Below are 24,215 nucleotides of genomic sequence, written 5' to 3' on the forward strand. Positions count from 1 at the left end.
TTTTAAAGAATTTTGTCCATCAATAGCAGAGGAGCCAGACATTTTTTGTTAACAAAAGTTAGGTCAGATCGTCTTCTTTTGGTCCAGAAAATACCGCAGTACCCTTTTGATCATGAGCTTACGGGTACCCTGTATATTTTCTATAAATGTTGCCGCGACTTTCTGTTTAAAAACATTTTAATTTCCAGATAGAGCTTAAATTCAGTTTGTGAAAATATTGCTTTTCGATTACCGCAAAGTTTCCAAATTTGTCTGCTTTTACTAACTATGCAGAGTTTCGGAAGTTGGGCTGCTAATTTTACGTGTGATCTGGCGTATTTAGTTAAACCAAGTTTTGAAGCAAATGTGTGAAAGAAGGAAATGTATAACAATCATATTTGGAATTTATCTTCGAAGAGTAATTAATCACACTTGCTCGTTTCTAATTAGTAATTTGGAATTTAGAGGTCAAATTTGCCCTGAGAGCATACATTTCAGACAAATCGTTTCTGCTATAGTTTGAACCAGTAATCCGAGGTTATGGAGTTATCTTCTATCTATCTAACCATAATAGATTCCCCGTCTTCTAAACATATTTATTTCTGATAGCTTCATTACCTTCAATCACATTAAACTCTCAAAATATTACATTTTTTCGAAAACGTAATATTTAAAATTCCAAAACTTCGACATAAAGCCCCATTCAGGATTATTGCAGGTTAGGGAGATACCTTGTTGCCTTAAATGCATCGATTTTAATCTGCAAGTCTTTCCAACAAACCATTTGAGTTACTACTTCCAGACTTTACTGAATACCTATGGGCATCAAGTGTAAATATTTAAGTGTCATCAGGGTTCATAAATTTAGAAATTTAGTCTGCTACCTAAAGTTCGACTTTTCAGTTGATGGATAACAGATCTAAAAACATTTTATGCGAAAACGAATTACCTTTAAGAACATTCGGAAAACTGCAAATACCTAAATCTGGTTAAGTAAGCGAGCTATCCAAATGCACGTTGATGCAGATAAATAAATAATTAAAACGCTACTGGAATTTCTGTACTGAATTGAGTACACTTCTTCACATAAGTGCCGAGCACAACTTGCCACAATCTTGCGGCGAGCTAACAGTAATAATTCGGAGCGAAGTAGTAGAGCACATAGGGAAATGTAAGGGTTGGTAGTTGTAGAATCCCTGGAATTTTCCTGAATGATCCTTCGTCAGGTTGTCTGTAATTATCCCTTAGTTCAAATACGGGGATTTTAATAGTGTCCTGCATCATTAATGATATTAGTTTCCAACTTCCATTAGATTTTTGTTCTGTCTCAAAGAGATCTTCTAGAACTGATTTAAGCTCATAATTATGAAATTATTATTTCAGAAGAAACTATAATTTCGTATAACTGCAAGATAATTTATAAATTTCATTTCATAACACATACTCATATGATTTGAATAAAAAAATTCGTATTGTGATCCTTTTATTGGAAACTGAGATTCTCTTCAAACCCCTTTTGGATATACGGAACAGAAAAACTGGTTGTGAGAGACATTTTAAACTAAGTCGAATGGAACTTTTTTAGATATTTCAAACCGGAACTGCAAAATAAATATTGAAGGTAAATGGAAGATCCCGAGATTTTGTACCCAGCTTTAGCGAATGTAGGTCAAATATCAAATAAAAACCCAACTCTCATAACTTTTTTATGTACTTAATACTCAGAAGGATAGTGCCGCATTATTAATCAGCTATTAAATGATTAGACTATATTACATTTTTTTGACATCGATTTTCTAAATCTCTAGGCTGAATTTAAGGCAATAAGTTACGCAAGTACAATTATCATGAGATTTAGATATATGTGCGCGTCCATGATTTATCGGTTTTAAGAAGCTGACAGGTAATTTTCTGAAATTAAGCTTTAATATGTTCAAAGTTATTAATCAAATAGGCAAATCCTTGTTCAGTCAGATTGTTCTGATGATCAGTTTATCGGAAATTAAATAGAAGAATACCGTAAGCAAATGCACTATGTAACACGAAACAAAAAATGTTCACACATATTATGTCGTACCAATACTGGAATTAAATTGGTTTTATCGGTGTGAAATAGTTAAAATAGTATTTAGAAGAATCGATTATTCTGCAGTCACTTTACTTATTTTCCTCCTATTTTTTCTTCCAAGGAACTGCTATTAATTTCTCAGCATAAAATTTAATTTCCAGTTTCTATCAAGCTAACAGTATTCTTCAAAAATTTGCTACAATAAAAAATAGGCTTTGTGTGGCCCATTTGAATAGTTGTTTAGAGGCAATAAATGATTGATTAAGTATAAGTACCATTGCATGTTTATTAGTTTAATTATTACTTAGAAAAATATGAATGAGAACTTTTCATAACTCGAAAATATTTGCAGTTCTAATAAACGTGTCAACTATCAGTACAGATGAGTAATTTTGTTCTACAAAATTAATTTCGAAACGTGATGTTATTCCAATGTGGCAGCGCGAGTGAGACACGAACAAAAACTCTTAACGATAAATGCAGACAGTGGAAATAAATTACCTCAAAAGAAGCAAGAGAATCACCAAAAATTACTATAAAAAAATGAGTGAAAAATATTAAGGGAGGAAGTGATAATGGTACACATACTGGAAACAATTCCAATACAAAAACTAAGATGGTTTGATCAACTAGGCAACGGAATTCTCAGTAGAAGAACTCGGATAGTGAGTTGTCACGCAAAGTGAGTAGGAAAGAAGAAAATCGAAATAACAGAAATGGAATACAAAGGGATTAGAACGACGTGAAAACAGGAGAGCTTCAGATCATAATCGCCTACATGAAATAATATAACCCGCGGCTGAAAAGATCTATTTAACCTGAATGAATTATAACTAGAAAGCATTTAGAGGTTTCAGCAATTTACGAAATAGTTTTAGCTTTGTTTATTTCCTTTCCATATTTAATCAATCAGCATTAACTAACTAATCAAGACACTTCCGCCCAGTTGCTTTTAAAGAATTCAACTGTCGATTACCTACAGGTCAATCTTTTTCAACTTTAATATTTATAAAGACAAGATATTCGTCGGTACCATCCTAACAAGAATGCCCAAAATGAGTAAGCAGTGTAAAATTGGAGACGTTCAAATAGGATTAAGATTTTTTGATGGTTTATTGAAAAATAAGTTTGTTACGGTGTTTGCTATGGTCAAAGTTATCGTACTTTCTGATTTATGCGATTATTGTTTAATTAACGTCGAATTTTGTTTGGTAATTAAACAGATGACTTACGAACAACTCAGCTTGACGGATTACTGGAGTACATTCTTTAATATCAAAATCGCTACCCATCCAATTGAGTACATTCATGCCGAAATGGTAACGATTTCCGCTAAACCGCAGTTAAGCTTGTAATGGGATATTGATCAGAATATGCTTTTATTTCTTAAGAAGACATTTCTATAAACCTTTAACGTTTAAAAAATATAAAAATCTCATAAGAATGAAGGACTGTTAGTCCCTATGCGTCCAAACGTAAATACAGGACAGTAAGATTTTTGAGCTGTTCAACATTTTCCCTTATGTGAGCAAAGCAGCCTTACATAGAGGTGTAGAAACAAAATGTTATGCTGTCAAGTATGTGAGTGAAACGTGCTCGTATTAGAGAAGGTGGAAAAGTTAGACTGCAACTTTGCAAGATAGACTGAAGTTGTTCTATAATTGCTAAACGCGTGATCGGCAAGATATCAGACAAAACTTACACGTGCTTTTTACTTTGAGAAACCGTTTGATAATAGAGATAAAGAATGACAAATGCACCTGCATTCGGCATTGTTTTTCGGGAACTAAATCAATTACAAGCGATGGTGATATATGGTGTGTTGGATTTTCGATTGAATTTTAGTTTAGATACAAAGTGTAAAAGGCGCAGTATTTACCCCTGCAAGCAGAAACTGCCCAGGCGAAGCATTCCGCAGAACGCTTTAATGTCAAATGGGCACACATTGATAAACATAATAAAGGGAAGTAATTCCAATGGCAAATCTCGAAGTAGGCAAAGAAAATATAAAATATTTTCGATGATCTATTGGGTAATATGTATCGTAAAGATCGCATGATGGAGTAACAATCTACGATCCTTCAAGGCATCTAGTTCAAACTATTCTTAATTGTTTTCTGTTTTGTAAATATTGAAAATAATCATACTGCCTTTCACGGCCTCTCTCGATTATGTTGGATGTTTTTATTATTATATAGTTTACATTCATTATCCGCCTAATGACTATATGATGAAATTTAAATCAACTTTTTAAACAACTATCTACACACATATACAAGTTATTTATTTCTATAAGCACGTTTTGTATCAAACTTTAGTTATAATGTGTTAACTCTTCAACGTTCTCCAGAGCAAATAGTTCAGTGAATTTATCCTTAAGTTTCAAGAGGCCGTAGTACCCTCATATACATCGATGTAGATCCGATTAACTCTAATATTAATCCGAAAATAATTATATTGAACTCTGTACTTGTTGCAATTGAACCATATTATTTAGTAAATTCACATCATTTCGGGAATATACGGTTCTATTGATTTGGACTTGCATTCAAAATTAATCGGATTTGTATGTTTAATTGGCATCGACATAATCTTAATGAAAGCATTTCTGTCCAACAAATAAATCATAGCAAGAGCTCAGAATCAAAAAAACAAAAAAAATGTTAAAGGTATTTGTGGAAAATGTTAAGAACGAACAATTTAGGAAATTAAGAATTTAATCCGAAAAATCTTAGTTTTTTGGAAATTCTACATGAAAGGAAATAGTAGATAAGGTCAAACGTCTTTAATTTTCACACGAGCCCGACGCCGATGGGGCTTTCATTCAATCAGCAGTTTCGTTTGGTCTTAATTTCTTTCGGCGTTCAGCGTGTAAATACGTTTTCCGTTCCTTTATGCAACTTTGTGAGAAAATAGGGTTAGCATTCCTAATAAAACGGTTTCCAATATCCTGTTAGACTATTGAAACTGCTTTTTCTTCGTAGCGATCTTTACATTTTCATGGGAAGAATTTCGAGAAAATATTTTCACATATTCGTTCATGTCTTTATTACTGGACAAAGCTTTGAAATGCGAAAAAAGTATTTTTATGAACAAGGGGCAATTTACGTACAGTAATATTTATCTAATTAAGGTGTTTGGTTTAGTAGTTATTTCTCTAAACTAAAATCCAAATATGAATGCAATTGTGCTATATATGAATTAATTATTGATTGTTGATAAATATGCATTTACGTTGCAATATTATAATTTGAATAATTCATAATCATCGTTCTCAGCTAATTCGTACAATTCAGTTATTTCATATTCAAATTAGAGCAGTATGTTACACAAATGGTGCCGTTTATGATATTATGTTACAAATATTAACGTTTAGTTGGATAGAAGAAGATTTATTAATATTAATTTGGTGAGGCAGAATCTACATTTTAAATCGAAATTTTTCCTTGAGCATATACCGGATGAACCCGTTTCTAAAGCAGCACTTCCGGGAGGGATAAAGAATCGAAAGACAAAATGAGTTTGCTTTATAAACTATATCCGAGTATCGAGATGAGAATTAGTTTTTTAAGGTTGTGTCAAATTTAGTTGTATTGTCATCCTGTATATCAAAAAATAAAATAAAACGCACCTGGTTTTATTACTTATATTTCAATTTTTATATTTACTTTAACACATTTTAAAATTCGTTTTTTAACCATACCTAAAATCGTAATCAGAAAATCTGGGGTGATAATATTAAAGAAAAACCACATGCTAAATTTGAGTCTTTTGGAGGTTGGTTCACCGTTGGCTAATGTTGTTCGCGATTAAATTATAATTTATCCATTGCTTTGGCTTCTCTTGCGCATTGAAACATTTTTGAAAGACTTTTGCCAGTTTCAAATCCCTGCTGATATTAATTATCGCATATCGAGTAAAGGTTAATAAACTATTTCCTAATTAATTTATCTTTCAATGACCTTTCAACAAAACATTTTCAGTGTCTTCTTGGTGAAATTTTTGGAAATGGTTGAACTGTTATCTTCTCTTTAATATTGATGTAGGTTTCAACCCAGCATCATCAGGATAGCGCCATTTTGGAAATCCAACTACCAGACTATCTTCCATGCAGTATATAAAATTGATTTCAAGGCAAACTCATGGTGCAACTGTATCTTAGTAGCAGTAGTATTGTGGGGAAACCCGATGGGTCCGACGAGTAGGCCTTAAAGGCCCTTTTAGCAACTGGTTCTTACTTTTGTTAAGTTATGTTTCATAAGAAGAAATTGAAACTAAGAAATACATGTTCAAATATTTGAAACTATTGTGTTTCAGCTGAAGGAATAACAAAATGACTAATGAATGATTATTGTTGCAGGCACAAATGCAAGATTGGTCTACTCCATCGAAAAGAACGTCATCGAGGAAGAGACCGGGTCTCCTATCTTTGAAATCGAATCGGAAACGGGAGTGATTAAGACGGCCGTATGTTGTTTAGATCGTGAACGTACGCCCGATTATTCCATCCAGGTGGTTGCGATGGACGGTGGTGGTTTAAAAGGAACTGGGACTGCTAGTATTCGTGTTAAAGATATAAACGATATGCCTCCCGCGTTCACAAAAGATGAGTGGTTAACTGAAGTAGACGAAACTGATGGTAGCGCACTGCCGGAAATGCCTATTCTTACCGTAACTGTGCATGATGAAGACGAAACTAATAAGTTCCAATACAAGGTAGGATAATTGTTCGCTATTTTCCTAGTATATCCATTATTTCTTCCAATGTCCCAGTTTTGTGGAACTGCATACGTCAAAATGTAGCATCAAATTTTTTGTATACTCACTTAAGTTTCTACATATATGGAAACAAAAATGTTTATATTTCGGTAACATATTTTGCATGGAATTGACGAATCCAGGTAAATGGCGTTTTTTAATACCTAAAGTAAACTACCGCCATCAACCCTCTATCCTCTAGCCACCCCAAGTCTAAAATTTCAAACGGCAGCTCTTTACTTGCGATAGATCTTCTTAAAGCAACCAACTGATTCATTACAAAATTCAAAGTTATCACTTTTAATTTTTCACTATTTTTAAAGAAACACGAACACTGTGGAGAATACTTGGGACAAAACATTTGTGTACAGTTACAAGTCTTACATCTAACTCCTTTTTGGACTTGTATCCATTTTTACGTATTTTATTATTATACTGACTCAATTATCTGCAGGTACTTGAAAGCAGCGGCTACGGTGCAGACAAATTTACAATGGTACGGAACAACGACGGTACCGGCTCCTTAAAAATAGTCCAGCCCCTGGACTATGAAGACCTTCTTCAGAGCAACGGATTCCGATTCCGCATCCAGGTGAACGACAAGGGTGAAGACAACGACAACGACAAGTACCACGTGGCTTATTCATGGGTAGTTGTGAAATTACGGGATATCAATGATAATAAGCCAGTTTTTGAAAGACCCAATATCGAAGTCAGTGTGCCAGAAAACGCAGAAATTGGTAAAAGTTTAGATACTTTCAAAGCAACGGATCCCGACCAAGGTGGAAAAAGCAAGGTAAGTGCCTTGCCTTTTATAGCTAGAACAAGTGGTCTTGTCATTCCTAAACGATTGCGTGATAATAATTTTTTGACAAATAAATGAGTGGGACACAAGAATGATCTCTCTACAGTTTTGATTACACATAAAAAAGAAAAAGCCGAATGCCACTGCTGAATAAGAGATTGTGTTAAAGTAGACTCAGCGTCAAAGATATGTTCWCTCAARGAACTCTCACAGCGATGCTTGTTGTCAATGAAGTATTTTTCTAGCTRCTTAATTTTCTTCACATATTTGACCGATTTTGCTTACATTACATTATAACCGTTATTGCGATTGAAGCAGAAGGTAAACATGAAATATTTAACAYTTRKATGGAGGTGATCAAAACTTCAATTTTTTTATTTGGGCTCAAAGTATTGAATTGTCACTTCTTTTTTATTTKTATTTATATTTTCACAGAAAGAAGTTTTAGTTGGAAAGATGTAACAAAAGCAAGTRATACAAACGTACTACACTTTTCAATTTGCCATTTCCAAAAATGCTTTTAGAATAACTAATTTTTAATTAAACTCGTCCATTTTTTTCAATTATTTATGATATTGACGAGCTTTTCTAGCAATGGAGGTAATAAAAGTGGCTTGGGACTTAATACAGTAAGGGTATACTGGCCACGATCTTTTTTTGTTTTTTCACAGTTTTCAACACAGAGGAAGATCTCATGGAAATATTATATTTGCTCACCAACTACATTTTTTACATAATCCTAGTCTTCTAATGGAATACGCTTAATACATTGAGCAAGGGAAAAAAAGAATATGATCATCTTGGCTATCTTTTGGCAGTATTTAAGAACTCCATGTAATCCATCCACTCTAATGCAAGGTTGCATTAAAATTGTTTTTTTGTAACTTCTATTTGTGCAATGGACATGATAATACCGGGTGTCAATTTAAAAACTTCCTAACTTAATACCTTTGTTGCAGTGAAAAGTATGAAAAATCGGAAAGACCGTCACTTTATTTATAAGGTGGACACTTTAAATTCATACTTTTCGCCTCCTTGTTTCAACCCCTTAGGAGGGGTAGATGTCACCCTGAGAATCCTAATTGGGAAAGGGGGTCAAGTGGCACATCGTTTCAAAGGGCGTTCAATTATCTTTACATTAATTACTACTTTGTTGCTTTTTGTACAGATGTTTTCCAATAACCGGGTTTCAAAGTTACATAAACAATTAAACTTGCCTGCAACAAGATTTTGGTTTTCAAATTACTGTTTAAACAAAAATTATGTCATTGGGTTTCCTTATGCTACAAATGATTAAAATATGCGGTTACACCGTTAAAATCGTTGAATGACAGGAAGAAAATCTAGTTTAAACAATTAATTTCAGAAGATTTATTGATTATTTTACTTCGAGAAAAATAGCTTTTTATTTACGGAAGAGAAATTGCTGCAATCAACCCCACGGATCTACTTGCACATTATCTTATAAGTTGTTCAAAATGTTGTCGATTTTCCTGTAAAGAGAGTGACAGGAAGAACACCGGATTGAGGCTTCTTTTTTTGGGGACATCTTAATTCCATTGCTTATGAAACACAACCTGCAGATATTGATGATCTTAAAAGTCAAATTGCATCAGAATGCCGGTCAATTCCCGGTGAGGTTTTCCGGAATGTCAGGGAGCAGTCCGAAAACAGACTTTATTATTGCTTAGAGGAAAATTTACAACATTTTGAATGACTTATAAGATAATGCGTACGTAGATCCCATGAGTTTTATTGTTGAAATTTATCTTCCGTAAATGAAAAGTCATTTTTCTCGAAGTAAAATAATCAATAAATCGGTGTTAATGTGTACTAACGGTGTAGAAGATTCGGTATCTTCTAATCATCTGTACCACAAGGAGGACTAATGACATATTTTTTTCTACAACTTCGAACCGCGATTATTCGGAAACCTCTGGACAAAAACAACAAAGTAGTAAGTGATGTAAAGAGAATTAGACGCCCTTTAAAACAGTGTGCCACTTGACCGCCCTTCCCCTTTAAGTGTCCCCCTAACAAATTCACGGTTCTTTCCGATTTTTCATATTTTTAACTGCCAGAAAGATATTAAGGGTGGGACCTTTTCAAATTGACACCCGTTATATTTAATTTCCAATAAATATTCATAAAAAAACTCAGTTGTTGCGTAATATCATGTAATAAAAATGACAATTCATCCGCAAAAAGTGTGCTTAGTATGTCGGTGTTTTCTCATTCGCATTTATTATTTCTTCATCAAATCCCCCTGTGGACAGCAGTTTTGCATGCTTCTATCCTTCATTTTTACACGCAGTTTCTCATGGCGATGTTTGCATTTTCAGCAATTTTATATTTTTCTGTTTTCGATTCGACTGCACTGCCGTTCTTCCAATTTTCATTCCTTTAAACTTAGTAAATTTGTGGTTGCTGCCATCTCCTTCTCATACTCGAATTCCTCGAAATGAAAATTGGAATTTATTTTTCACGTCTATATGAAAAAGCGCAAGTGTAAAAAGCAAATGGTGCCCGCACGCGATTTTTTTGAATAATTGATGAAACCTTGTTGGAAATGTTTTGGGGCTTATCGTATACAATATTGGTTACATTTATTTCAGGTATCATATTCAATTGATAGAAGCTCAGACAGGAAAAGACAATTTTCGATAAATCAATCCGGTACCGTCAGTATCCAAAGATCTCTGGATCGTGAAGATACACCAAGGCATCAAGTGAAAATTTTAGCTATTGACGATGGCATTCCTCCAAAAACTGCCACAGCTACTTTAACAGTGATTGTTCAAGATATCAACGACAATGCACCCACATTCCTTAAGGATTATAGGCCTGTTATTCCTGAACATGTGGCTCCCAAAAAGGTAAAATTTCAAAACAAAAACAAATTGACATTATTGCAATTTCGCAATTAATTAGCCCAAACCTCACTGGGATCCTACCTTCTTCGATTCCTAATATAAATATTTTTAAACAGCGAATGAATTGTCGAAAATATTCAATTGCTCGTCTTTCGTTTGGTTTCTACTGGAGATTTGACCATCCGAATCCTGCCCGAATTATTTAATGGCATAATTGCATTCATTGCAGGTGGTTGAAATTCTAGCAACAGATGATGATGATCGATCGAAAAGTAACGGACCGCCATTCCAATTCCGATTGGATCCAAGTGCCAGCGATAGAGTTCGGGCCAGTTTCAGAGTTGAGCAAGATCAAAGTATGTGGCTCTCAGTGGCTCTCAAGAGTAAACAGCTGAAAATATATATTATTTCAGAGGGTGCTAACGGTGATGGCATGGCCATTGTCACGTCCTTAAAGTCTTTCGACCGAGAGCAGGAAAAGGAATACCACATTCCGATTGTAATCAAAGATCACGGTAATCCTGCTATGACAGGCACCAGCACACTTACCGTTATTATCGGCGATAATAACGATAATAAAATGCAACCTGGGTCGAAGAATATATTCGTGTACAACTATCAAGGTAGTCATTTAGGCGAAAATGCCAATTTTTTCATAACTCCGTTAATGAAAATATTCGCGATATAATTTGGCTAAATATGGGGCTTTTCAATTTAATGGAAACTTTGCAAATAATATAAATTCGTTGTGAAATCAATCACTTTCAAAACAATAAGCTATAACGTAAAACCTTGCTTTTGCAGGTCAAGCTCCGGAAACAGAAATAGGTCGAGTGTACGTCTACGATTTGGATGACTGGGACTTGCCTGATAAGAAATTCCATTGGGAGACAAGCAACGTGGCACATCCGAGGTTCAAACTCAACGAAGATACAGGGATGATATCTATGTTACAGGGCACTCGAGACGGAGTTTATTATTTGAAATTTAAGGTAGTATAAAACGTCTATAAATATTCATCGCAGTAAAACAATCGCAGCAAACATCATCGCAGTAAAATTTAAAGAGGGAGTTTCCTATTATTGTTTGTATGCATAAAAGCATACATAACTTCTCATGCTTTTTTTGCTTAATATTTTCCTGTGACACACCATACACCAGAAAAAATATCAAGCAATACTAATTTTTTTTTTAAGAAAAGCTAGTCAAAGGAAGTTTTAATAAAATTATATCTATAAAAAAATCAGATAAAAACTAAAAAGTCTAACGTCTTCAAAATTGAAAACGCCCCGAGCTGTATTTGAGTGTCTGACATGTAAGTCCATATGAAAGCTGAAAGAAATCCCATGTTACTTGGATACCGTTTTGTTCTAGACTCGAATAAACTTTAGATATCTTCTGGTGTCTTGTAGTCAATGACTACATTTCCAACTGAACAGAATATCAAATAACCGAATATATAGTTGATATTATAACATTCCATCAACCGAAAGTAAAGTGGCAAATAACAACAAATATGTTACTTCTTTTGCAGGTTTATGATCGAAAACACACTCAGAACGATGTTCCGGCAAACGTTACGGTGACCGTAAAAGAAATACCTCATGAAGCAGTTATCAATTCAGGATCAGTGCGAATTGCCGGTATAACTGACGAGCAGTTTATTCGAGTTTGGGATTTCAAATTGAAAGTAAGTTTTGTCAATTCCACCGAATGCATTAGCGACAACCCGAATTTCTTTAAAGGATCTACCGAAATCGATGGCGGAGAAATTTAAGGACAAAATAGCAGATCTTCTAAGCATCAACCGAGAAAATGTGGACGTGTTTAGTGTACAACTGCGTCGAAAGCATCCTCCAGTAACAGATGTTCGATTTTCTGCTCATGGAGGTTCCCCGTACTACAAACCTGTCAGGTTGAACGGCATGGTTCTGATGCACCGAGAAGAAATCGAGAGAGCTGTTGGCATTAATATCACTATGGTGAGTACCTTTTAACATATGACTATACTCGTATAATATAGAATATACATTTTTGCGTAAGTAATCGATGTCTAAAAATAGCATCACTTCTGAAACGTTGTCGTTTTAAATGTGAAGGCGACATTATATTTTTGTTTGCTAACCGCAAGTCCGCTTCCAGCGTGATAATAAAGATCCATGTAACATTAAAAGCACGCGTAACGGCATACAAGAAGTACGATCGTTAAAACGCCTGGAAAGTTCTTTCAATTTAACTTTGTCGGGACCTAGATGTTATGAGTTGGGCCAAAGAAAACGTCTTTCGGCCATGAAGTGTAGAACTTTTTCATCCGCGTTCATCTGCTTCCGGCTGCAAATTAATGGTCGTAACAAATGATGTCGTTATGACAAATTCTGCAGTCGTTACATTCGACGTGGCACACGTTATGAACAGATTTTTAGCAAAGTTTTTAGCGCGTCTTTTATATCGAATATTATACTATTTTTCATATGAGGATATGAGGTATTAATTTCAATTAGCTCAAAACTCGTTTTAAAAGACAAAAAAGTAATTTTCATAAATAGTTTCTCATTTACTTTGGATCAAATTAAAATCTGTAATAAATTTTGATGTGTTGCCTTCAGTATAGTAGACCTAGTATTTTGTCTCATTTAGGCAGCCAATTTGCTTCTGAGTAGGTCCCTTAAGTAAACGAAGGAATAACAATTTTTTCATCTTATTCTTGCCACATAAAGTTTTAGATTGTAAGCTTAACGAAGCGCTAATCATCAATATCTGTTCATAGAATTCTCCGAAATTAATTGTTTTGGTAAAAAAATTTCCGGTAGAATTTTCTACTGTTTTCTTATCACAGACATCACTTCAATTAAAATAATAAAATGTATTTTGATTCATTTTCCTGGCTGCGTGTAATTGTTCCCATACTATTTTCTTTCCTGGGCTCCAGGCACAGTGTGAAACAATTTTTTTTGTATATCGTTTGCTTCGTTACGTTTCGGCAAGACAACAGTGCCATCATCAAATTTTAAAATTCGTTCAAACTCATAATTGATATATAAATGAACACAACTTCTTCAAGAAGAAAAACAAATTGAAGGTTTCAAGACACCCAAGACCTAAAAGAATCTAATGTTTACCAATTATGAGTGTAAATGAATTTTAAAATCTAATGATGGCGCTGTTGTCTCGCCGACACGTAACGAAATAAACGATATACAAAAACATTTTTTGTTTCACAGTGTGACTGGAGCTCAGGAAAGAAAATAGTATGTTAACAATAAAATTTATATGAAGTGCTAGAGTGTTACACTTTGATAAAAATAAAAGTAAATGGTAATTCATTCTCATGGTGCAGTTTTATTTTTGACTTGTGGATATATCGTAGATCGCGTCAGCTCTTCGACTCCTTGGAACCTTCCATACTTCCACCTTGGAAGTTTAATTCACTTTTACATCCAATACTATTAGTGCCCCTAGTTGAAAGTGTGACCCGTCTTAATCTTGTTTTTCATGAAGGCGGTTAGAACTACTTTCATTGGATAACTTTCTGATATCTCTCATTCTATAGGGTATCTGAAGAAATGCTGCTCAAAATCCTACTATAAATTCCTGAAGGCAGAACATGACGAAAATTCTCAAACCGTATTTAAATTATCACAATTTGTATCGCCCAGACTTGGGTTTGCACATATATTTCACAAAACAACGGTTTTTTCAACTGTTTCTGAAGCATTTTTATGTATTTTAATTAATTCTGAGTGTCTCTAGTATCCACGGTATACTTAGCGTTCAGGCTCGAAAGTAATGAAAACGACTTGTGTACACAAATTCAAAATTCATGGGATATTTCACGGAACGACGAGGAACTGATGATTACTGTCCATTTAAACTTTTTCCGTTCAATTAATGCTTACTTCTAAAAGCGATATCAGAGACGACTTTGAAGCTTCGCGAACAATCCTAAATATTAGGGGATTTTTAGTTAGAATTGCATTTGCACATAGTTTATGAAGTATTGAACTGTTCAGGAAGCGCCAAACTTTCAATCTTAAATTTTGGAAATATCTCAAGAAGAGTTTCTACTATGAAATCCTTTTTTACATAAGAACTTTACTCAAACCCCAATCTGGTCAAAAGTCAGTGTTAACTGGGAGATAAAAATAAAGGCCCTTTTAAAGAAGGCCCTTTAAATGTCTTAAATGAGCATAAAAACCCTTCACGCGTTCTAATATGTAGAGCCATAAGAACCCGTATTATTATTTTGACACCGCTAAATAGATTAGTGACCCATTTGGAGAAAATAGGTTTGAATGTGGTTTAAAAACTGTAGTTCCTTCCGTTTTTATTAATTTATTAGGTGTGACTGTATATTTTACTACTGTGTAATGTAATTATTGAACATTGCAATAGTGTGTCTTGAGATTAAATCTACCAACGGTATATCTTGTAAAATGTGCAGTCAGTTCGTTTATTGTATAAATTTATGTCGACAAAAATATATCTCCAGACTTCGAACGCTGAACCGACACCAACCGAGAAAAATAAAAGTCGCTCAAACAATTTTCTTTGAAATCTCCATTTCTTATCGAAATTAAGCCAGTAATTTAAGAAAAAGATTTTATAAGTCTTTATACAATGTTGCCGGTATCCATTACTGAATATGTAAAGGGTAGTAGAGTAAATTTAAATCCTCATTCCACCCGAGATTCGTTGTTATTTTTATTTTCTCGTATAAAAGTTCCACGCATAAAAGACGCAATACAGCTCTTTAAATGCAAATCAATACCCAATTTATCAGATTTCTGCCTTCCAAAGTCGAGCGTAAATAAAAACTTCAATTTTACAAGTTTTCACAGAACCAATATATTAATTTTCTATTCCTAAAAGTTTCCTTTAATTCAAAAATTTAAAAGGTTTTCTGTGAGGGTTTCAAAGTTGTCCTATTGCAAAATTTAATATTTTCTAGAAAATCGGAAAAATTCTATTACTCTATTGCTATACAATATTTCAGTTTTATTAATTTATTTCAATGGTTTGAATGTATTGAGCAATCGAAAGTGATTTAAAAATAAACTTTAATTATGGTTAGTAAAATTATTTACCTTGAGGTGAGGTTTTTAAATGATATTGTCAAGTGCAAAGGGTTGGCGTTTTAATAATAAAGTACTGCCACTCTCGCTTCAAAATCTAAAGAGTCCTTTGATTCCCTTGTGTTTTGTTTCAAATTAAAATGCTTGCCTTATAGCGCAAAGAAAGAGTTATATTCTGCTATATGTGTACATATATTAGAAAGTACTAAACCCTAAAAGCCTGGCCATATCGTTGCATCACACGATTAAAAATGAGCAAGAAATGACAATGAGATATTTTTTAATTCAAATTTTGCTTTGAGTGTTTATTTTCGGTCTAGATTTGGACATAACAGTCAATTTTAGAAGAAAAAGTCAAAAAAATTGATAAAAAGCTGGCTTTCAGAACAGTTTTCACAACTTCTCTGCCTATGATGCACATACTACTTTGCATGGAGTTAAATGGATGATCTCAGGCCGTTAATGTTTGAATAATAGTCAATGAATAAGTGTCATGGCATTTGAATCGCTTAAGATCCTATTAAGCAATGTTTCAAGTAAATGTGGCTGAGTTTGGAGGCTATGAGCTAATGAGCGTTAGTTGAAACTGCACCTGAAACAAGAAGCTAAATTTGTTCATAAAAACCCATTGTATGTTACGGTTTTCAGAATTATTCTCGGATCTGAGCATGTTGGATATCCATTCTTGAAGTTGAAAACCCATTGCTACGATTTCACTCAATTTAAACGCAATGTTTTGTATGTGTGCTAATTTTTGTAGGTATACAATGACCCATTAATGTTTAACGCTTTATACACCCCAACGAATTCTACCAATTTGGCCACATTCATCTCAGGCTGATAATTACTGGAGCTCCGATATTCGAAAAACTGATAATAAACTCTATTGCAAAATTATTATTTAGTCAATCGCAATAATAGTAAATAGAGTTAATCCTTATTGATCGCCCAATATTTGAAATGTATTTAATTTAACAGTGCTTTTTAAATGTATTGCGATTTTTATAAATTATACTAAAGCAATATATTTTCCTATTAAAGTCCGACATTTATCACGGAGTTTAGTCATTTTTTCACGGTCATTATAAGAAGTGAAAAATGATTCACCCAAAAGTACCCAATTATATTTTTCATTCTTTACATGAGAAATTGGTTGTTTTAAATGTAAGCCTGTTAAATTGCCATGTTTCCTCCTCTTATTTTCCTGAGTCGTGCTCGCGAGTGTAGGAAGTTCGAATGAATAATTGTTTTAAAAAATTATGATAAAAGCAGCCCCAAATATTATTCCGGTATAACAGTGCCATTAAAATTTGCTTCGATATTGCAAGAAGTGTAATGAAATACTAACACGAAAATAATAGTAAATGTGAAAAGCATACTTTTAAATTAAATTATGGCATTTGGTGTTCAATAACGCTACATCATTTTTTGAAGTACATTTAATGATTTTTTCATAGAAGAAATTAAATTTTATTTTTAAGGACATTTTATATAGGAAAAAGGTAATTTTAATGAATACTGGTCCCTATAAATATAAGTCGCGACTTGCATGAAAATGTGTGATTATCATGTATGGCTAATTGTTTAACAGGGTTTAACGTTAAATATATCTACGGGAGTTTTCGCCAAGACGTCTTCCAGAATTTTTTTTAAACTTCAGATTAAACATATTGAGACGATCACGTTGGAAAACATTGCATCAGCATAGGTAGTTTAGTTGCGCAGCCTCTAAAGTTACCCGATCAAAAACATATAGATTAATTTTTGCTGGGAACCGTAAAGTGTCGTGGTTTTCGATCACCCGGGGGTAAATCAAGATCCGATTCCAATAATTCCGGTGTTTGAAATCAATTGAATACTACTACAAAATTTGTACAAAGAAATTTAAATGAAATGCATTAAGACTAGAGAAAAAACATTTTCGCATATAAAGTTTTTAAAGCATCACAAGTCCGACATGTGTTTGTCTCATCTCTAGACGAGATTGTTTACCTATCACCCTGTATATTATTCAGAAATTCATTTTTTTTTTAAATGTAGGTTTGATGGTTTCAGGAATACATCAAAATCGGCATAATCAAAACTTCAAAATTTGCAAACAACTGAATTGAATATTTCAAACAATATTTGAAAAGTTGTAATTGAATATATACGTTAACACTTTAGTTAAACATCTTCTGCAGTTTTTTAAAATATATATGTACCGTATAACAAAATAGAAGATATCGCTAAGTATCACAAATGAACCAATCTACTAAATATAAATAACCTTTACAAAAGTTGCCGTTCTACAGAATGTAAATTATCGCCAACCATTTTTAAAAGTCTAAAATTTTAATGGGTGTGAATTATAATGACAATTACAAAACAAAATTACTAAACTAATACTTAATGTAAATTAATTCATAAATGTATGTAGATTGATTTGAAGTAATTTCTGAATATAAATACAAATGACCCATTATCTGAAACAGTTGCAGTGCTTGCCTAACATTGAATAGAGTTTCACCGGAGGAATTAATTAGCCGGCTAATGAATGTAATATTCCTGCATTGTATCCTTTGTACCTGCAGAAACTGCAGATTTGATGTGATTTCCTAGTAACAATTTAATGCTCCCGGTATTTTATTATTCGTTAAGTTTTCTCCGAAACTGCACGTCATTAGTTAATTGGGCAAAGCAGTCGTTATGTTTGCAAAAAACCAATTTTCATAAATGTAACCCGATCCGACATCTATATTTTTTTCAGTATCTAAAGAGTAAGATTAACTAATTAGAAAGTTTCGTTCACAGTTCAAAATGCCACCTAAGTATAAAATTAGAATATATTTCGACATTAAAATAATTTTAAAAATTGAAGCAAAATTTCTTAAATGAGGTATTTAGTTGACAATGTTTTGTGAAAATTCTCAATCGTGGTTTTGCATAATTTAAATAGACACGAACAAAGTTTAATGGTCCGAAATACTGGAAAACATCAATTATGTACACTGATCATAAAGTAAGAAAAAATGCTTATTATAGATGAAATGAATAAGCAACATAATTAAATAACAAGAAAATCGTGAGATTAATTTTTAATTTCAACACTGGCCGTCAGTTACAAAACAGTTTGCTTGAGCTAAAAGGTGCCCGTTTTCTACAAGATCTCTCGATTCAATTAAAAGCTGCCGCCAGATCCAAGATTGGTCGTCAGACGTTAGATTGAAGCAGATTTGCTTCAGTTAAAAGCTGAGAGATAAAAATCGCTCGCTTCAGCTAAAAAATACCCATTTGCTGGAAGATCGTCTACAGCTAAACGCGAGTTATTTTCGGTATTGATCTTTTGGCGGTGATAGTAAAAAGACAAAATAATTCTCGCTATCTATTTATCAGTCAATTTTATGAGCTTCTTCTTGTCTATTAACCAAATTCTTAAAACTATCTTTTCTTGAGTAAGCTCCGAGTATAGTATGTACAATGGATTGAAAGTATTGCCATTAATCTTTACTGGAAATCAGGGAAATATTCGAAATCTTCCCAATCATAAAAACGACTAATCCACGTCCCTTTTAATATTACATACTTTTATTTTATCGTAATGGAACTGCAGGCATGCAAAACTGTTTCATTCGAATTTTATTCAAATATACATTCGAAACCGTTTTTAAAGCGGTTTTTTTGTGTTCCATGACGTTCTTTTCCAAAGCTCAAAAAATATAATCACGCAGATATATTTCGCAATTTTCCCAGGAAATTAAAACCAACTTTGAAACATTCAACAGACCACCAACTAGTATCAAATATATTTTTTTAATTAAAAAATTTGAACTACATCAATGCAATCCGAGCTTCAATCTGAATTCGAATATTTGATAATTTTGCAACATTTTTTTAAATATGAGTAGCAAAGTATACCGAATATAGGGGATATTGAGGTTGTTAGAGGGAGCTCTAATCATTTTTTTCTCAGATTAAGTACACAAGTATTTTAAAAAGTCTAGGCGTCATTCATAAAATAGTTCCCTGCATTTCTATTTGTCATTGATTTATAAACAATAAATTACTATTTTCAAATCGGTTAATTGCCTACATGGGGTATTAGTCATAAACATTTTTCTATTTAGAAGCCACATAATCTTGATTTATTTGAAAAATACACTGAAAAGTATAAAACGAAATAGTGTCAGTTTACCATGAAAGAAATAAATACCTAGTATAACAACAATTGCGATTTCYTTCGTTCCTGTTTAAAATTACGTCGGTTTGTCTAGTTTCGGTTGTTAAAATAGTTCTTGTTACCATTCTTGACAAACACTTTCCAAATGTCTCTGCAATTATCATAAAACCATATCTAATTACTGCCTGGAGGYGTGCATTATATGCAGCTTTTTGCGGTTGCCAATTTGTATGATTTAGATTACTCGAAGACAGTKTAAAGCAAAGGTGCATAAGTAACAAAAGTWGTATTGATAGTTAATTAATTTATTGACTGCAYTGTCTTTTAAAACCGGCATTATTTTCTGCACTTATTTCTATTTATTCTGGTACATTTATTGCTGATTTCCGTATTCTAAAGAGGAGCAGGCTGATTTTTGAAATCTAAAGTACTTAATTTAATCTGTTTTATCTGGGCTGCCAAACCAGTTACTGATATTTGATTTAACAATTAAAATTTTTGCTTCTGCTTTGACCATATCTGAGTCTGAATTTGACATTCCAAATATCGAATTCCGGTTGCGGATTTCCACTTAGTTAACTCGATGATATTAGTTGAACACGTGAAGATGTATAGTTAAAGGTACATAATGATATAATATCATGTCAGTAAATGGAATGAATTTGTTGAAAGCACATAATAATACACTCAAATATTTATCAGGTAAATCAATTAATTAAATGAAATTAAAATTTTTGATTGTGGAAAGCACGTATTGTTAATCAAAATGTACAATATAATATAGTCATAATTAAAAAGTCGTCTCATAGAGTTACTAGAACTAAATAAAGCTGGATTTTTATGATAATTTTTTAAAGCTGGCACAATCCAGAAACTTTACTCACTATTTTTGATATCGGTATTAAAATCCCCTGACAGCTCTCTTTTACTATAATTTAATAAATATTGACTAGGGATGATGAATCACCTCGAAAATTGTCGCAAAGTATTGGGTTTAGTTTTTTTCCTACAGCATTCTTTGACATGTTTGATAATAGTATGATGAATGGTCTGGATATATTCCTTCTAACGACGCAACTATGATAATGTACAGTTATCTCCTCCTTTATTCGCAAACAAATTGTCTCTTCTCCACGGGTTAGGAAACATTACGAAATGTATATTTCACCAAGATTTCTTGGATTGACTATTTTCCAACAACAAATGTCTATGTGGCCGGTTAATGCTTTCAACATGTGTTTTTTTGAATATTTATTTTCAAAAAACTTGGAAGTCTTACTTTTCCAAAGCTTTTATCATACGTTGAATTATTGACTGTGCGCAACTGTACTTTGAAAAAACAAGATATTGACTGAGAAAAGCTCAACTAAATTGGAAGCTATAATTGAAGTAAAATAAACTTAATCGTTTCGTTCACATTTATTTTAACCCTGTTTATTTGTTGATGCGAAAAAATTCTACTAATTGAAAAACAACAAAAACATAGGTTAAAAACAACCGAGTTATTATTTTTCCCTTTTTTGTTTTTTATCTAAGAGCGAAATGCAATTTACTCATTTACTTATTTTTTTCCAGGTGGGTATAGATGAGTGCTTATACGAAAACCAGATGTGCGAAGGATCTTGCACAAACACGTTGGATATAAGTGCCTTGCCGTACATGGTAAGTGTTGGATCTATTAATAATTCTTTTAAGTAATGGCCTGTCAACCGCAGACAGGTTACGAGACGCTTCATCTATATCTCAAGGATTCCTTGATAATAGTAACCGTTTAATATATTGAGCTTGTGACAGTTGTGATGTATTAGAGATTAGCTGAATAGAGATTTTGAATGACATTGGGGACAAATTAACCGGAAACTCGTTATTGGAAAATTGCTTCAAAATGATTAAAAGTTTTCAGTTAGAAGACTTCAATGTTGGTTCAAACTCAAATAACTTAATTATGACAACAAAAAGCAACTATTTACTTTTTATTGAAGTTTAAGGAAGCAACTCAAATTTTGTTAACCAGAATCATATTTGCGACATTTAAATGTGTGTGCATGTCCATTGCAAAACTTCCTATCATATGTCTCAAGATTCATTAATACTTGTTTAGTGTTTTTCTATTGCCTTCAAGGGAATTTTATGTAGGTTCTCGGGATAATTTTACAGTTTTCGAAATTATTTTATTGCTTTTTCTGCTGTTCACAAACATAATTTAATATTATTTTACTTGTATGGCATTAATTTCTGATACATTCAAAACGTTTTACATTTTTTGACAACACTAATATTGATGCTTAAACTATCTTCTGCATAGAAATAATGTTTCTGTAATAAATTTTATATTTATATGTAACCTTTTTGTGTGCTGTTTTGTTTTTCAGCTGAATATTTTTGTAGTCAATTATTAAGTCAGTTTGTCAGATATTTATTGTGAATCAGTTTGAAAGTTCTTTACGGATTATCCAACGGCTCAACAGCAGGCGAATAACAGGAAAGTCGATCTCGTTCTCTCGAAAAAATTATTAGATTTTTTTGTAATATGTTCCCATTAACTTGTTCGTCCGGGGGATTTGTTACTAAAGCACGAATTATGCTTTCAGGTGGGTTTATGCAGAGCCATTCAGTTAAGTATCCTTCAGTAAATAGTGGTTCAATTAACGCGTTTCCGAGAATACCAGCGCAAACATTAATTTTCTTGTTCTTCATTCTGTAGATCTCTCTTTAAAAAAGTGATGATTTTCATCACCTAATATCGACATTTCTATGCGCTGACAGAATGCTAAGAGAAGCTATTCTCACCGCTAAAATTAATGGCAACAAAATGTTGTTTTCAATGAAATTACACACGATATGACAAAACTGCTATAGGAAAATGAACGCTAAATATTTTCTTTAATGATATAGTGCAGGGTTCTATTAAGTATATGTACTCACGATAACACTGAACTAGTTGAAAGTATGGCATCAATTAACTTCAACTTTCAGCTTGACATTTTTTCATTGCAGACGGGCTTTATTTACTCTTTAGATCGGGGCATAGAATTCAAAGAAAACATAACTCTTAAAAATAGTTTATGAAAGTTTGCTTTTCTTTGTTGGAAAAATCCAATATTATTTTATGTTGTTTGATGTTCACCAATCAATACCATTCCGCAGCGCTATAAAAGGACGATATAATGTTCGAAAAATGTGCAATATTTTCCTTTTGAATTTCAATTATTGGGTTCATATCAATCGAGAAGGCACATCTAAAAAGTATAAATAACCCAAAGGCAGAATTAATTAAAATCGCAATATATGAAACCGCAGCTTTGAATATAAATTAAATTTCCCTTAAATTGAAAATTATAATTCGGGGTCTCAGTCAAAGTGTAAAGTAATAATTTTGAATATCGTTTATTTCATTACGTTTCTGCGAGACAAAAGCGCCATCATCAGATTTAAAATTTACACAAACTACAAGCACCAATTCACAATTAAAACATGTTGTATAAAGACTATAATTTATAAATCGTTAAAACATTCATCAGTTCTTGAGGGAAAAAATCCTTTCTTTTGGCAGAGCAAAGCACTTGAAAAACTTACCTCATAATTGGTAATCATTACGTTCTTTTAGGTCTTTGCCTTCTTGAAACCTTAAATTTGTCAGAATTATTTTCTACATTTGCGAGAATGGTATGCATGTATTAATCTAAGCGGAAATAGTTTTAATTTTTCACAATTGTACTGAGTATTCTATACTTGTATGGCTTTATTAGGGTGTGGTAAATGTTGCTAAGGTTGTCGGTCTGTTGTCTCGCCGAAACTTAATGAAATAAACGATATTCAAAATTTTTACTTCACACTTTGACTGAGACCCAGGAAAGATAAGAATATAATAACAATTACACGCAGTCAGCAAAATAGATAAAAAAAACGAAATGTACGTATACTATTTTATTTTCGATATTTTTGTAAATTGGAAGTAATGTTTAAATGACAATAACAAATAACGCTAAGATATCAAACGTGTATTATCTCAACGTGTGGTTAATTAAAATTAAGTAATATTAAAGTGGATACTGAAAGATGCAAGGTTTTGAAGAAACGCGTTTTACGGTCCAGAAGTCTTGCACTTCTTGAGTCGGTTCAGCCCTAAGTTTACAACTTGCCAAAATATATATATACAGGGTTGCTCATTAGTGCGTCAAAGTGCGATATCTCAGTAAATATGAACTTTACAAGAAAATACGTCCTACGAAAGTTTTTCATGTTTAAAAGGTCCACATTTTAAAATTACTTTCCAATATACGGGGTGTATCATAAACGTGTGGTAGTTACCAACTTTGGTTTTTTAAATGGAACCGCCCCTTTTTTCATTCATTTTCAGATTTGTCGTCAAAATGTAAGTTAAGTTTGTGTCAAACGTTTTACCAGAAAAATTTACGATTTCCGAGTTATTCGTAAAAATGTGAAAGTTTTGACAGCTACTGGGTTCCACAGAAATCGATGCTGTACACTACCCGCTGCG

General features: G+C 32.9%; 1 protein-coding gene across 1 annotated transcript in view; it reads left to right on the forward strand.

Moving 5' to 3' along the window:
- The first annotated feature begins 3,794 nt into the window (after nt 1–3,794).
- Nucleotides 3,795–24,215, forward strand: part of LOC125503742 (neural-cadherin-like) — a 34,027-nt gene continuing 13,606 nt past the window's right edge. Inside the window, exons 1-10 of the mRNA XM_048664488.1 lie at nt 3,795–4,038; nt 6,408–6,763; nt 7,260–7,601; nt 10,226–10,486; nt 10,713–10,839; nt 10,897–11,106; nt 11,288–11,475; nt 12,018–12,173; nt 12,229–12,465; nt 21,290–21,376. Coding sequence (XP_048520445.1) covers nt 3,795–4,038; nt 6,408–6,763; nt 7,260–7,601; nt 10,226–10,486; nt 10,713–10,839; nt 10,897–11,106; nt 11,288–11,475; nt 12,018–12,173; nt 12,229–12,465; nt 21,290–21,376 — 2,208 coding nt within the window. The remainder of the gene's footprint in view (nt 4,039–6,407; nt 6,764–7,259; nt 7,602–10,225; nt 10,487–10,712; nt 10,840–10,896; nt 11,107–11,287; nt 11,476–12,017; nt 12,174–12,228; nt 12,466–21,289; nt 21,377–24,215) is intronic.

The sequence above is a fragment of the Dendroctonus ponderosae genome, unplaced genomic scaffold (assembly GCF_020466585.1).
Source record: "Dendroctonus ponderosae isolate FM_Combo_2020 unplaced genomic scaffold, Dpon_F_20191213v2 Dpon_F_20191213_28, whole genome shotgun sequence".
In the NCBI taxonomy this organism is placed as follows: domain Eukaryota; kingdom Metazoa; phylum Arthropoda; class Insecta; order Coleoptera; family Curculionidae; genus Dendroctonus; species Dendroctonus ponderosae.